The sequence below is a fragment of the Melozone crissalis genome, unplaced genomic scaffold (genome assembly GCF_028551555.1).
Source record: "Melozone crissalis strain CALT ecotype California unplaced genomic scaffold, PUWL_Pcris_2 ptg000006l_1, whole genome shotgun sequence".
Lineage (NCBI taxonomy): Eukaryota > Metazoa > Chordata > Aves > Passeriformes > Passerellidae > Melozone > Melozone crissalis.
The window spans coordinates 16,412,279-16,426,520 of NW_026535784.1; the positions used below are offsets into that span (position 1 = coordinate 16,412,279).

Sequence of the window (14,242 nt, forward strand, 5' to 3'; positions counted from 1 at the left end):
GTCCCTCCTCTTCCTTTACTTTCTGGTTTGTATTTGGATTGCATTCCCTCAGAGAGAGTGCACTGTGTATCTTCTTTGTTGCCATAATCAACTTCTAGATCCAGGAGCCTTTAGGTCCATCTCAAATGTCGTCATCATATGGGACTTTACCATGCTTTTCACCACTACCAGTACACATTCCAGAGGGCTAAAGCTCATTTTCACTGTCCTAGGAGAAGTCAGGGAGGAGCAGGGGCCACCCCACTGCCCTTGGTGAAAAGGAAGAATGATGTAAAATAGGGAACTAGGGAGAAGAGAAGCTCAAAACAGCTAAGGGAAGTCAGGAACTCCAGAAAGCACGGGGAGAGATGAACTAAAAGTGAATGGATGGCTTGGCCAAAAAAATGAGGACAAGGCAGGGAAGGGAGGGGGAGGAACAACAGACAGACGCATGGCACAAAAAGCAGACTTGCAGCTAGAAAAAGGGAAAATCAGGTGTTGGGCAATGGAAAGAGACAAACACATTAGACAGGAATCTGGGAGATGTATGAAAGAGCTGGTTAAGACAAGCAGAATGGAGAGTAGGATAAACTCCCTAGGGAAGCAGACACTCAGAGGGTGGGCTAAGGAGGGAAAGTGGGGCTTAATTACTAAGTTAAAAGCACTTGCGAGCATATTTTGCCTATTTTATTGTAACTACCTTTAAGGATGATGCAGGACCATCAAATAAAGCAGATTACAAATTTATTTTTAGCTGAGGTTAGGAATGGGGCAAGGAATTAAAGGAAAGAACCACTTTCACAGCTAAGAAAGCGAACATTGCAGAGGGGGAGGGATTGACATTTTGTCCTGGCTTCTACCCCAGACTTCCTATGATGCGAATTAAGTAATTTAAATTTTAAGGGGTGGTCATTAATTCTAGGTTCTTCATTTTCTGGGGACCTGACTTGGAAGTCCTAAGGCTGATACAAAAAACAGTGAACACTCTCAGCTACAACCAAAGCTAATAAAAAATCATGCCTTTTACTCAGTATCTAATACAAGTTACTCTGAAAAAAAATGCAGTCCTTGCTGTCTCAGAGAGGGCATCCAAAATTAATTGATACTTTAGGTGTTAATTTTCCTGTGCTTCAGTGGAACAAGTTTGCTTCAATAATGAAACACAAAACTTCCTCTGGCTTGGGTGTTACTCAGCTTTTGGAAATGCTTATACACTCACTAACTTAGGAAATTATATGGGACACTTCTCAAGTTAAAATCCTGCTTCTAACAGGGTCTTCACAGAGACCTGCAAGCTTGCCTCCAAACACACCCTGACAAAGAACTGAAAACTGTTCATTAAATGAACACCCCTCTTTTCTGCACTGAGATATGAAAAGAGATTGTAAAAGAGAGTGCTGGGTCAGTTCATTATAGGTTCCTATAACACTTATGTGCAACAGGGTAAAATTTAAAGGCATGCAGGCGAATTTGAATTTATTACTGCATACTCCATGTGAATTTAGTTATCCATACATTCTTGTGTGTCTTTTGAGTGTGTACATGTGTGTATGCACCTATGCTTGGGGAGTGTACATCTACATACGTGTGCAGGAGAACTCTAACTCTGCATGAATTAAAAGGACTTCTTTTAATCTTCCAGTAGAAACTAACACACACCCAAAAAAATTAATCATGTTATTTTAGGTCTGAAGAACCTTTTAATCAAGTGTGAGATGAGATGAGATAAAAGCATAGATGTGCTGTAGCCACTTACAACATTAGAGAAAAGGCTATGTTTGCCTTGCCCAGTTTCAAAGAAAACAGAAAATTTCTAAAGGAGATTTAAAAAAAAAATCCACACCAAAAAAACCTAAAGAAACAAACAAAAAACCTCAGGGTGCAGACCTCTTCAATTTCCAGTCTGTTGTCAAGCCAGGGGTCAAGGCAGATTCCCAGATGCCAGGATTTAGAATAAAATAACTGAAATTTGAAGGTGGGAATAAAGTACATCTGTGCTTACAAAGGTACAAACCCAATCAGGTATAAACCTCTCTCTTCTCCTTGAAATACAGAATAATCTGTGTATTGTAGAGGTGCATAATCATATTGCTTGACTGCTCCTGAAAGCCAGTATTGCTCTTATACCTCCACATTGTAAATCATATTCTAGGCTGGAGTCCTCTCCTTAGCATTTGTGAAAGTGATTTGACAACCTAACACATATCCCATTACTGCATATTCAAAAGCAAAATAACAAAAGTGAAAAGTAAAAAAAAAAACTTTATGAAATTGTACAAAGAACATAGAGAAGTTAGCAGAATTTTATTACAGGCTCACCCACAAGAAAAATGTATTCCTGGATTAAAAATACGGAAACTCAAACTTATCCCTATTTTATGAAACCCAAGTTTAGCATCCTCTTTTGGATGAAGTAATGTAGATGTTACACAGCATAAGAACATTCCAATGGGCCAGCATGGGATAATCTGCTTCCCACAAATCTCCTTTGACGACACAGTGACTGACTAAAGTTGCAAAGTCTAACGAAATGTGGTATGTTTTGCAAATTCTTATTATTTCTGATGAGACTAGATTATCTCTTTTTTTGTTATCCATACACATTTCCTTTCTTTCTATGACAGACCTCGATGTGTGGTGAAGGCTGACCTAGCAATGCTTTCAGTGCACGCCTTTGGATGGCACAACAAACCAAATGTGAACCTAAAGCAAACCGATACAGTGTCACCTCAGCCCCTGCAGTCAGTTCACAAATCTCTGCTGCTCCAAGCAGCTCCTGTAAAAAGCAGTAGGGCAAAATGACTGTCGTTCCTGACAGGGTCTCTGTTACAGCTTGTTAGCCACGTGGTCAGTGATACTGAAGTCTCCACCGAGTCTATTAGCAAAGCCTGATACAGTAACCTATTCACAGTATGGAAGAGATCCATCCCAAAAGTCTAGAGCTGTCAGAGCACAATCAGTGGAGAAAAGGATGGAAACATTTTTAGCACCCAAAACTGGGTGGAAAATGGAAGACTACATTAAGTAGTGTTAACTGAACCCTGAGATGGCAGTAAAAGGTCCATAAAGCAATCCAGTACCCATGTAAGATTTACTAAGACATGTCTTATTTCTTGCAATCAGTTTCTTGACATAAATATAAACTCAGTAAATCTCAGCAGCTTGTCATTCCTAATTTGCAAGGCTAATAATAACAAGGGGATTTTTAGTGAAGCATGAATTTTGTGAGCTCTCTAGTCTCAGCACATCTGTCCCTGCTCTCCTGCCAATCTAACCATTTTGGCAAAAGTAATACAGCACTGTCAAGAAAAAGGAACAGAGGAGGAGCATGCAAAGTTTCTGCACTTCGTTTCAGCAGCAGCAAGTTGAAGCAGAGACAAGCACAAATAGATGGGTTGTTCAGACAGCCATGGCCATGGCTCCTGTAGTAAGGAGTTTGCTCAGTCTCAGCACATCAGCACCTTGAGGGGAATGGTGCCTGGGGAATGCACTGAGTCCTCATTAAGCTGCCAAAAACAGGCACAGAGTCACAGGGTCTCGTTCTTGCTTAGAATGTGATTTTATTGCCTCCTTCTGTCTGTCGCTCTAGGCAACTGCCTTCATCGCCTGCTCGTAAAACTGGGCCAGCTTGCTGGGGAGCAGCAAAGTAACACTCAGCTCTGAGTTACTATCTCACCAGATGATGTAACTCTACACAGGAATCTTCTAATTTCCACACAGAAGATGAGATGCTGGTCAATTTGCAGGCCCTTAAACCTTGATTTTTGACCTGATCTTAAAACTTTGCCTTCCCGACTCCTGCAAATAGTTACTGGTTTGGAATGAAGACAATGGCAAGGTTGCACATGCAGCCCCTAGCAGAACCAGGCTCTAAATATCTGAGGAGAACTGATGGGTATTTTAGGTATATACCACAGTGCCTGTATTTCAGTGCAAGGCAAAACACTTTACTTGAAAGATAAAAATAAAACTCCTCAACTGTTGTGGCCTTGTCACATACTTGGTATAGGTTTTTCCAAAAGTGCCAGCTACAGGTATGGCTTCAAACAGAAGTACTGAGCCTGTCTCCACTGACAGCAGCAAGACTGAAATTGAACTACTACCAAGTGCTTTTGCACACTCTACAATATATATTGAAGTATTAGAATACATATGAACAAGAACTTAAGTTTAGCTTGCAGACAGAATAAGTGTTGCTCACAGTTAAGTTTGCATCACAACACTACCTGTAGCATATCATTCAGGTTACTTCCCAAGCTCTTCAACATAGTAGAACTCATCTGTAATGCTCATTTTCAGACAACTTGACTCAGAAAGCTGGTTTTAATTTGCAGACCCTTATCATGCTGGGTTTAAGCCAAACAACTTGGTGCATTTCTTACTGACCACAATGGATGTGAATCAGGACTACAGAACTGTTCTTCCTACCTTCAGTATCTTACCATTTCCTGTGGCACTACTCAAGAAATAAAGCACCACTCTATTTGAGTTACGGCAGGATCAGACCATCAGGAATAACTAGACTTCACTCATGTGTTTTACCAAGGAATTAATTCTGTAGCTCCATTTAAATGTAACTCAACTTGGAGCAATTAAGCACAGAAGGATAACCAAGAAACGTTATGTTGAAAGGGAAAAAACATACACCAAGTGCATATGGGAAAAGATTCCTTGATACTATGGAGATTTATTGTATTTCAGGATCAAGCCATGCTTAAATGAAGTGATTGCAGAATTATAGATCTGGTTTTACTCCTATTTTACACATGGAGATTTCCTGTGCTAACTTTAATGACAGATGCTGTAGATCTGCTGCAAGTACAAGAAAGTCAGGGTGAAAGTTTGGGGATCATGCCAACAGGCAATGCTCTACCATCTTCCACAGGACAAGAACCTCTGCCCAGGCAGCTTCCACATAACTTATGTGGGGACTCAAATACCGATTTTAACATATCACTTCTAAATGAACAATTTAAAAAACTTGTTATTCAATATGAAACAGGGTCATTTTGGTGTATGCTTATAACAAACATGGAAGAACCCTAGACACAATTTTTATTTTGTTTTACATAATGTTTTTTTGATACTGTTTTAATTTTCTGAATTAACAAAGTACGTATTCCTAATTTGCGAAAAGCTACTAACGAATCTCCCCACTGAGTTCACCAAGAGTGCTTTCATACTGATAAAGTCTCAGGTAAAGCAATAAATTAGTTTCTCTGTAGTAATTTCTTTATCCTCTCCATTTCAGCCTCACTATACTTCATTCCCAGCATTTTATATTCACAGGTGCTAAAGCTTAGGACATTGAGCCCCAAACACAAACAGATTGAAGCTGGACAGCAGAAGAGATTACCACTCTGAGGCATCTGTCCATTTCAGCTTTCACAGAGGTGGCAGCTACCGTGACGGGAAGCTGAGTCATGCATAAAGCAATCCAGTGTACAGATCAAAACAGTAATATAGATCAGCACAGGTTCTGAGCTGCGCCGTGGCAGCCTGCAAGCTGCACGGACTACCTGCTTCATATGCAACACAGCTCTGCCTGCTGCCACCAGCCCAGCACCAGCCAGGCAGCAAACAGACAGGGTGAACAGCTGGAACTGATACGCCTGGTCCCATTTCATTCAGCCTGCGTTCACGGAACAACATATTCAGTTAAAGCTGATGTTGTTGTCAATGCTGTCAAAGACGAAATTTCAAAAGAATTCAAATTATGCAAACTCAAGTTTTCAACTTAGTAAAGATGACTGCCAAAAAGTCTTAAAAAAACAACCACATTATGGCTGGCGTGGTAAAGGGGTAGATCAATGAGCCTCATCTTCCAAAGAAGCTGTCTGAGAAAATGATGATAACACTAAGGCAGCAGCAATATGAAGTGATAGTCTCTGCATCCTTATCAGGAGCTGCTTTCACAAGCAAATTCCTACCTAAGAACTGCCTAGTAGTTTATGCAGGAGAAGCAAAGGAGATGGCCCAGCTGAGAGTCAGTCTCAGCAAAGTACGTAAGATGTAACTCAGCCCACACCATAAATCATTTCCTTTGTGCACTCATTAACTGTCTGCAGCCTCAAGGAGCTGCTTTTCATCTCTGTATTACAGAAATTACTTGTTCATGACACCAGCCAGAAAAAGGCATGCCTAAGCATAGTGGCTACACAAAGGCTAAGGGAAGTGCAGACAAGACCAATAGTCTTGCAGGCAGTGACACATATGAAGCCTCATTTCCTAGGGAATTGCATCTCATGACTGTCAGATTTTTAAACCGAATTATAGCAAAGATTCAGGCTTGTCTTAAACAGAGCATCAGAGAATCCAGAGAGAAGATAAATATGCATGTCTACCATGACAGGCTTCAAGTGAGATTAGCTCTTTATTGGACACTGCTGAATCCTACAGGAATACATTTGGATTAAAAGTGGGATTTTTACAGTTCCTGGACATTCAGTTCCCAACAGTCCCATGACCCTTCCGCCCAATGCTGACATTTCAACATTAATGGTTGAAATATATCCTGCATATTTTTTCCTTTTTCCACATAAGCACATTCTCCCCTGCCCAGCTATGTTCACAGAATTTAGAGGAATGTTCTGTCTTTGAGAACTAATATTTCAAAATATACCCTTCTGCTTCATTTGTTTGCAATCAGCCCAAAATTTATGGGGTGCAGAACTAACAAAGCAACAGCAAGCAAACAGCACCAAATTTACTCCCTTACACTCACATGCAAATACATACGGGATGCAATTCTGCATAAGCCATATTTCTTTAAGAAATCAGGATTTTTTTAAACAAATCTGCTCATCAGTACTTAAGCAGCCCATCTGGCTGTCACCTTCGTTTCTGAAGCAGAGATGAGCAGTTTGCTTTCGCCTACTTTAGCAGCAGTGCCTCCGCGAAAGCCAGCTCAGGCTCCCCTGCTGCTGCCACAGCGGGCGACTCGTCCGCCGGGGACCACGGCAGCGCAGGAGGGAACGCAGGCGAGTACGGGTCTTAAACACTGCGTTTAAAAACACAGTAAGACTGTTTCGTGTACATTGTACATCTTGTATTGTATATCTGGAAATAGACAAATCAGCTTTGTATCAGTTACAGCGCATGAAAAAGCGCATGGTATAAATACCACCCGCGTTAAAGACTTTTGTCGCCAGCCTTTCAAACACGGACAAACACCTGCAGAGTGTTTGACAAATCCCTCCGTGGAAGTCTCCATCCTCCCCCGTAGAAGGGATTCCCACGGCCAGCAGATCCACCAGGCTGTCGGCAGCCCCGCGCCCAGCCCTCCCCGGCCCCCAGCCCCTCCTCTCCGCCGCGCTGCCATGTCCCTGCCTGCCCGCCCCTCCCGGGGAGGTTTCTAAACTCCGCGGCTCGCCCAGGCCCGCTGGGGCCGCCGCTCGCTCCGCGCCGCCCTCCGGCGGGGACCGGCCCGCCGCCCCCGCCCGCCCCCGCGCTCGGCGGAGCCGGGCCCGACCCCGCCGCCCTCCTGAATATTTCATCGGCGCTGCCCAACGGGATGCCCCGCCACTGACTGCTGCAAAGGGACCGCATCCCGCCGGCGGCGCGTCTCGCTGCTTCCTGTCTCTTTCATTCTTCAAACCGCAGCTTTTCATTTATTCCGATAAATAAATAACTGATTAAAAACAAAGGAAAGAAAAAAGCGGCAAGAGCATCTCTCCTTTGTATCTGAGCAGGTGGGACTCCTGTGCAGGAGATTACGGAACACAACGCAAGAAGGGCTCTGAACTCTTCCGAGTCCAAAGGATGAGCCGGCAGCAGTTTTCCTATAAAAATCCGATCCCGGGGCTGTGACACACTCGGAGGAGCGAAGGCGCCGTCAGCCTCACCGGAGGCGTCCCCGCTTTGGACACCGCAAACCCTCGCTGGCGGAGGGGGAACCAGAGCGACTCGCCGGCCAGACCGCGCTCCGGCCGCGCAGCCTCCGCCGCCCTCCGTCCGTGCTGGCCGCGCCCGGCCGGGCGGCGCTGAGGGTCCGGCTGCCGCCGCCGCACCCGGCACCGCTCCGCCGCAAACTTTTCTGCCCGCGCCCTCCTCGCCGCCGGCCGCCGCAAGGGAGCGGCGCGGGGGCGGCCGGCGCTTCGTCTCCTCGCTCCCGCCGCGCTCCGGCGCCGGGCCGCGGCCGCAGCCCCAGCCCCAGCCCCCGCCGCACCGCTGCCGCGGAGGCAGGCGGCGGCCCCGGGCAGCCCGAGGGTCCGCATGGCCGCTGCCCTTCAGCCGGCGGCGAGAGCTGCTGGCGCCGCCGCGGCGCTCCGGGGGCTGCTCTGAGCCGGCGGCTCACCCTGCGGGATGTGGCCGGCCGGGGCGGGCGGCAGACTGCCCTGCCCGCGGGACGCGGCGCTGCGGCGGGCGGCGTTCTCCGGCAACCTCTCCGCGCTGCCGTCCCACCTGGTGCCGAGCGGCAGGAGCGTCCGCGTCTTCATCAGCGCCAACCCCGAAGGTAACCGCGGCTGCCGCGCCCGCCCCGCAGCTCCCCCTGCCGCCCGCAGCGCCCGCGCCGCTCCCGGGCACCCCCGCTCCGAGGGGCCGCCGCTCCCCGGGCACCCCGCTCCGAGGGGCTGCGGCGGGGCCGGGACCCGCTCCTGCCCCTCTCCGTGAGGGCGCCGGGCCGCGCCGGGGGCGGGCGGTGCGGGGAGCGGTGCGAGGCGGCAGCGGGGCTGTGGGACGGGCTTTGCCGGGTGTGGGCGTACGAGCTCGGAGTGGGGTTCGGAGGCACCGGTGTAGGTCGCTCCTCAAGTTTTATGTGTGTAAATGACGCGCCTGAAAGGCACCGGGGCGCGGGGCATCCTCTCATTTTTGCGCTGTCGGAGCTGCAGGGCACACGGGGATCTGGAGACACGGAAACGGGCTGCCTTCTAGCGAAGGGGAGCTTTCAGGGGGGATGTGTTGAAGAGCTCTCCTGGGGGGTCTGGTTAATAAGAGTTTCCGGTATATTTCACAGCACCATGAAAGCAGGTCTTAGGCGGCTGAGGCTACGGCTAAGGTGATCCTTTGATCGCGGCTATGCTCTGCTTCCAAAGAAGCACGCCTTGAAACCTGCAGTTTTAGCTTAATAAAGTCGGGGTCGTATACCCCGTATCTGAATTAATTAGGCATCCTGCTGTTTAAAGCCTATTTTTAAAATTACCCTTTGATTCGAGGAATTTGCATACATTCAGGAGGTGTCATTCCCACTTGTAAGATAGGAGTTGCTGAAGCATATTCCCACTTGAAGCACGGAAATAATAAATTAAGCGTTCACACTTGTGACGTTACTTGTCTGTAAAAAAACGAGCCCACTGTATTCACAATTATCTTTCACACCACCACCCACCACCTTCCCCCCAACACTTCTAATTCAACAATACTGTCGCCTTTTATGCAAACATCAGAGATCTGAAAATCATGCCTGAAATGACAAAATAGTTTGAACTTTGAAGTGAAATTGTCTTGGCAAAAATACTTACAGGAGTATGAGAAATAGTGCTCACAAGCAAAAAAATTTGGCATAGTGCTGCTTTGAAGAACTCCCACACCTCCAGCACTTCTTAGTTTCTTTCAACACAAGGAAACTCTCTGGTTCCATATTCAACATCCCTGTTTGTTTAAAAAGATGACCTTCTTTAAGGAGGGCATGAAAATGTTTGCAGTTTATTGCTGCAATCCAACCAAAGAGATATAAAAATAGTGATAATTGAAAAAAAATCTATTTGGCTCTGAAAGAAAATTACTGGGGATTTTTAGAAAAACTGAAACTCTGGAAGAAAATTACTGTGGATCATTAGAAATGGATTTCTGCCAGCGTTGCCTTAACTGGGAAGCTGCTGATGCCTCTGCATTTGATGTGAATGGCATTTAGGGTAGCTTGGTATGTTAGCTAGTTATTTGCTAAAATAGAAAACCCACTAAACTCATTCTGAAAGTTGAGATTTAAAGCCATATATATCCATTTCCACGATTTTTCCCTGGAATTGTAATTTGAAAATATCAGCTTTAAAAAAATCCCAACACTGAAAGAAAACAATTCAAATGTTTTAGGATTGTTTACATTATCTTTCTTGTAGTCTCACATGGTCACAATGAATAACGCTCCTCATGCCAAGTGTTTTATCTGTGACATTGTTCCTGCTTTTAAAATTAATTTAAAATTTAAAAATTTCAGAGTGGCTACAGGTTTTGTTTATGAATATTTAAGGACTCTCAATGACAAGAAACACCATTACTAGTTATTGGTGATAGCACTGTTGTTGAAGTATCACTGACTAAATGTGACTTTTGAAAAAGGAAACATGGGTCAACAAGAAATTAGCCTAGAATGGGATTTAGACATCATCTAGTAAAGTACTTTGAAATAGAACTGTTGTTGGTAAAACATTTGAAAAAGTTCACTGTGCAAATATTCTGGATGAAAAGGTTGAAGTATTCCTACTCAGTAAACCTTTTAACACATTCAGCTACAATTTATATTTGCATGACTAGGGCCTCTCTTGTTAAATTTCAGCGTATCTACAGTTTATACCCATTGTTCTTGATGCAGAGCATTCCTGAAAAGGGCAGTGAGCCCCCAGACTCAGAGTAGACTTGAGTTGTGGTGTCAGAGAAGCATGTGGATTAATCCTGCTAGCAGTCACAAGAGTAATTTATCTACCACTGAAAGTGTACAAGCCTAAAATAAGTTTTCTTGAATTATATTTAGTAAGTGTGTAGGGGAGAACTCTGGTAATCAGTGTTTGGTCTGTTCTTTATAAACATACTTTAGTATGACTGAAATACATTATGTTTTTATTATGCAACTAAGAAAGTGATTATTTGAAAATTTTCTTAACTAGAAGTCCCTGAAAAGAACAACTGGAGACAGTGAGCATGGGTAGTAGGAGCAAGATTGCTTCATTTTGTAGTTTTGTTTTCTAGAGGAAATATTGTAGATAAATGAAACTGTATTTCCCTCTACTAGTTAGCAGCATTGTCTTGCTCAAGTTGTTGTTATCAATTAATCCATCTTCACATCACTTAAAATGACCAGATCTTTAGAAACATGGAAGTTGTTCTATTATTTGAATACAAATAAATCTGTTTTCACATTTCAGTAGATATAAGCAATCAGCAATATTTTGAATATGCATTTAAATAGGCATTTTGGCTAAGAGAAGTTGAAGATTTTTATTGATTTTGGTTTTCTCAAGATATTTTCAGTATTTCAGAGTGATAAGAAAAGTGAGCCATTTTTGCCTGGTTATAATGAGTGCTTTGCCGTTCCATGTAGCAATCTGTGCACTGTTAACAGCAAGTCAGTTAATGACAGTTTCTCTGCTGCTCAGTAGTGCCTGTATAGATGCCTGCCATGAACATACAGTTCATGTGAAAAACAACAGGTATAAACTCCCATATGCTTCCTTTACATGGAACTGTGGTGTCAGCCCTATATAGGTTCAGAACAGTCCAATGATTCTCGTCACTACTTCAAACATAAAATCATTTGTGTTGCAAAGTTGGCTGTTTTGAGCTTGGTGGTGTAAGGAAATATTTTGAGCTCTCATGGAAACTGGTGCCTAAAATGGAGTTAGGAATTTGTCTTGAAAATGAAATCCAGTGAATTGAAACAAGCAGTCAAAACTCTGAACACTTTAAATCCTATTGGTTCTTCTAAAAGTGGGAAAATCAGCCCTTTGCTAGTTTGACTCAAAGTCTTGTTATTGTTTCAATTAGTTAAGACATGGATAATTTTTTTTAGTCTGATCTCTTGGAGTTTTAGTTGTGAAGATGCCTTAGTAATCAGTAGAAACAAATGAATGCACTGACAAGGGATGTGTATAAAGCCAAGTCCTGCACACAGATGGTTCCATTGCAGACAGGATGATAATACCTTTCTATAGAACCTGAGTGTGTCCTGACACAGGTGGTGTTAGTCAGCCTGATCTCAAAGTGTAAGCAGGGTTGCACCTGGCGCTTCACACGACAAGGATGATCCCCTTCCCCACCACTCTTTCAGCTACACAGTGCACTCTCCTTTGAGCAGCGCCCTTGCATACTTCCCCAGTTCCAGCACTGGATTGTTGTTACTGGATTTTGCTGGTTAATAGTTTTTAGCCATTTTTAGCCTATTAATACCCTCTGTTGTGCAAACAACTTGGATGAGATCATGAACAAGCTTTGTTTTAACAGCCCTGTTTAATTTCTCATGGCTTCTGTGTCTCCAGTACCCATTTTTTAAAACCTTTAAACCAACTACTAGTTTTGACACCATTAACAATCTTATGTATGAAGTCCTATGTATACATGCAGAAATATAAAATTAAGATCTGATTGTATTAGAAGATACTACTGATATTACCACCACTTTAATAATTCCATTGTACAAGCACAGTATAAAACCAACCTGTACAGCTGGAACTTCACCAACTTCCCCATGAATTGCCAGAGTGAGGTTTCCTTGTCTTAGGCTGTTGAATGACTTTGAGTTTTCTTGATTTACTCTTCAGTTCTTCACCGTAGTTCATTTCCATTGACATGCATCATCCAGAACATTGTATTAATTTGAAAAACACTCTGTTGTTGTGAAGTGTAAGTGTTCAATGCCAACTTTTCTTATGTTCTCATGAAACTTGTAAAGCAAAATTGCAACCAGCAGTTAGCTCTGTTAACTAGAGAAGAATTAAATAATGACTGCAGAAACAGGTCTTACCAGTGTTTTCATTTGGACCTGTTGTTGTAGGCTGCTTTGCAGGAATTACATGTGTTTTTATCTATGTTATGTATATGTGAAAGAAAAGAAATTCATGTGAATTTGTAGTTTAGAACATGATGGTAGATAAAACAGACGAAGAATTATGGTTGCTTTATTTACAAAGTTATTGCCATATGTGATAGGCATAATCTGGCATTCTTAGCATGTTCAAGGTCTGTTATATTATTTTTACCTGAAATATTGTTTTCCTTAAAGAAAATATAATTGAGGAAATGTTAAAGTGGAAAGATATTCAAAAGCCAGAATAATGCTTAGTTAATGATGGTCCGTTGTGACCAGTTCCAAAATACCATATGGTGTCCCTACTTGGATAAGTTACATGAAGATCTTTTTATAAAGACAATTTTATATAATCTGGGTGGAATTTATTCCTTAGCTAAAGAAAACCACAGATGTTCAAGCGTATGAAATTGCAAAGGAGGTGTTGCGGAGATGTGGAGACAAATATCTCCAGGACTTTTTTGTGCTAAGTGTTAGTTCTGGTTACCTAATTTTGTACCTATTTATGGGTTTGTGTGACGCACATCACTGTAGTGTTTAAGAGTCAAAAACCAAGCTACCACTTGGGGAGGGGGGAAGGAGTTCATGATCTCAGAGTCTGGGGGAGAAAAACCATTAAAGTACCCAGGTTTGGTGTAAACCTTGACTTGAAATATGTCTTATTTCAGAAGGTCCAGAGGTTAGAGATACCAACAGTTTATTAAGTTGGAAAGCAACCTGCCATTTCCAGTACTTCTGTTCCTATGTATAATTTCCTCTTTCCTCTTGTGCTATGAAACAACTCCATTGTTGGGGTAATTGAGAATAAAGCAAGATCTGACTTTCCTTGAGACTGTATGACCAAGTTCTATGTAGGCTTAAACTTTTTTTGCATGGCAGAGCCAGCCAGTAGATTTTTTTTGCTAAGCAGGTCCTCAAGCCTTTGTTGCTGTTATTCTGTCACACAGATGAACTTGAAAAAATGTAATAATCTGACAATCTGTATGAAAAGAACTGCTCTTCGTGTCCTCCTGTTCTTCATGTGAGTTGTCTGCTTATGTGGCCTGTGGACTGGGCCAAGGATTTCCTCTAAATGTACCAAATATGCAAATGGAAACACTGAGAACTTTTGTTTCATTTTCCACAAAATTTTCATTCATGTACTCAAAAGGTAGGATGTGCATTTGGCAACAGTACTATAATCAAGAGGTGTTGGGTGGGGGTATTTTAGTAAAAGAGCAAGTTATGTAATTTGTTGGGTTTGTGACTACTTCTTGCTATCTAGAAATCAGCAAAGTTACCTGAAACTCCTGGTCATCAGTCATCTTCCCAGTAGCAACACCTGGAGTTATCAGCTTCAAATGAATTAGGTATTTACATTATCTACTTAAAATTTTTGACCACATGTCCATTATTTTTAATATTAAAAATATTGTAATTTTATGTATCTACAGTTGTCTGTACCCACATATGCACACATACATAAATTATGTAAAATACTCTAAACTGTACAGCATGGTATAAATGGATGTGTGACACTCTAGT

The 14,242-nt window shown here is 43.0% G+C and overlaps 1 protein-coding gene across 1 annotated transcript in view; it reads left to right on the top strand.

Moving 5' to 3' along the window:
* The first annotated feature begins 8,283 nt into the window (after positions 1-8,283).
* The window catches only part of NWD2 (NACHT and WD repeat domain containing 2), a 51,339-nt gene continuing 45,380 nt past the window's right edge, over positions 8,284-14,242 (top strand). The window contains exon 1 of the mRNA XM_054290095.1: positions 8,284-8,434. Coding sequence (XP_054146070.1) covers positions 8,284-8,434 — 151 coding nt within the window. The remainder of the gene's footprint in view (positions 8,435-14,242) is intronic.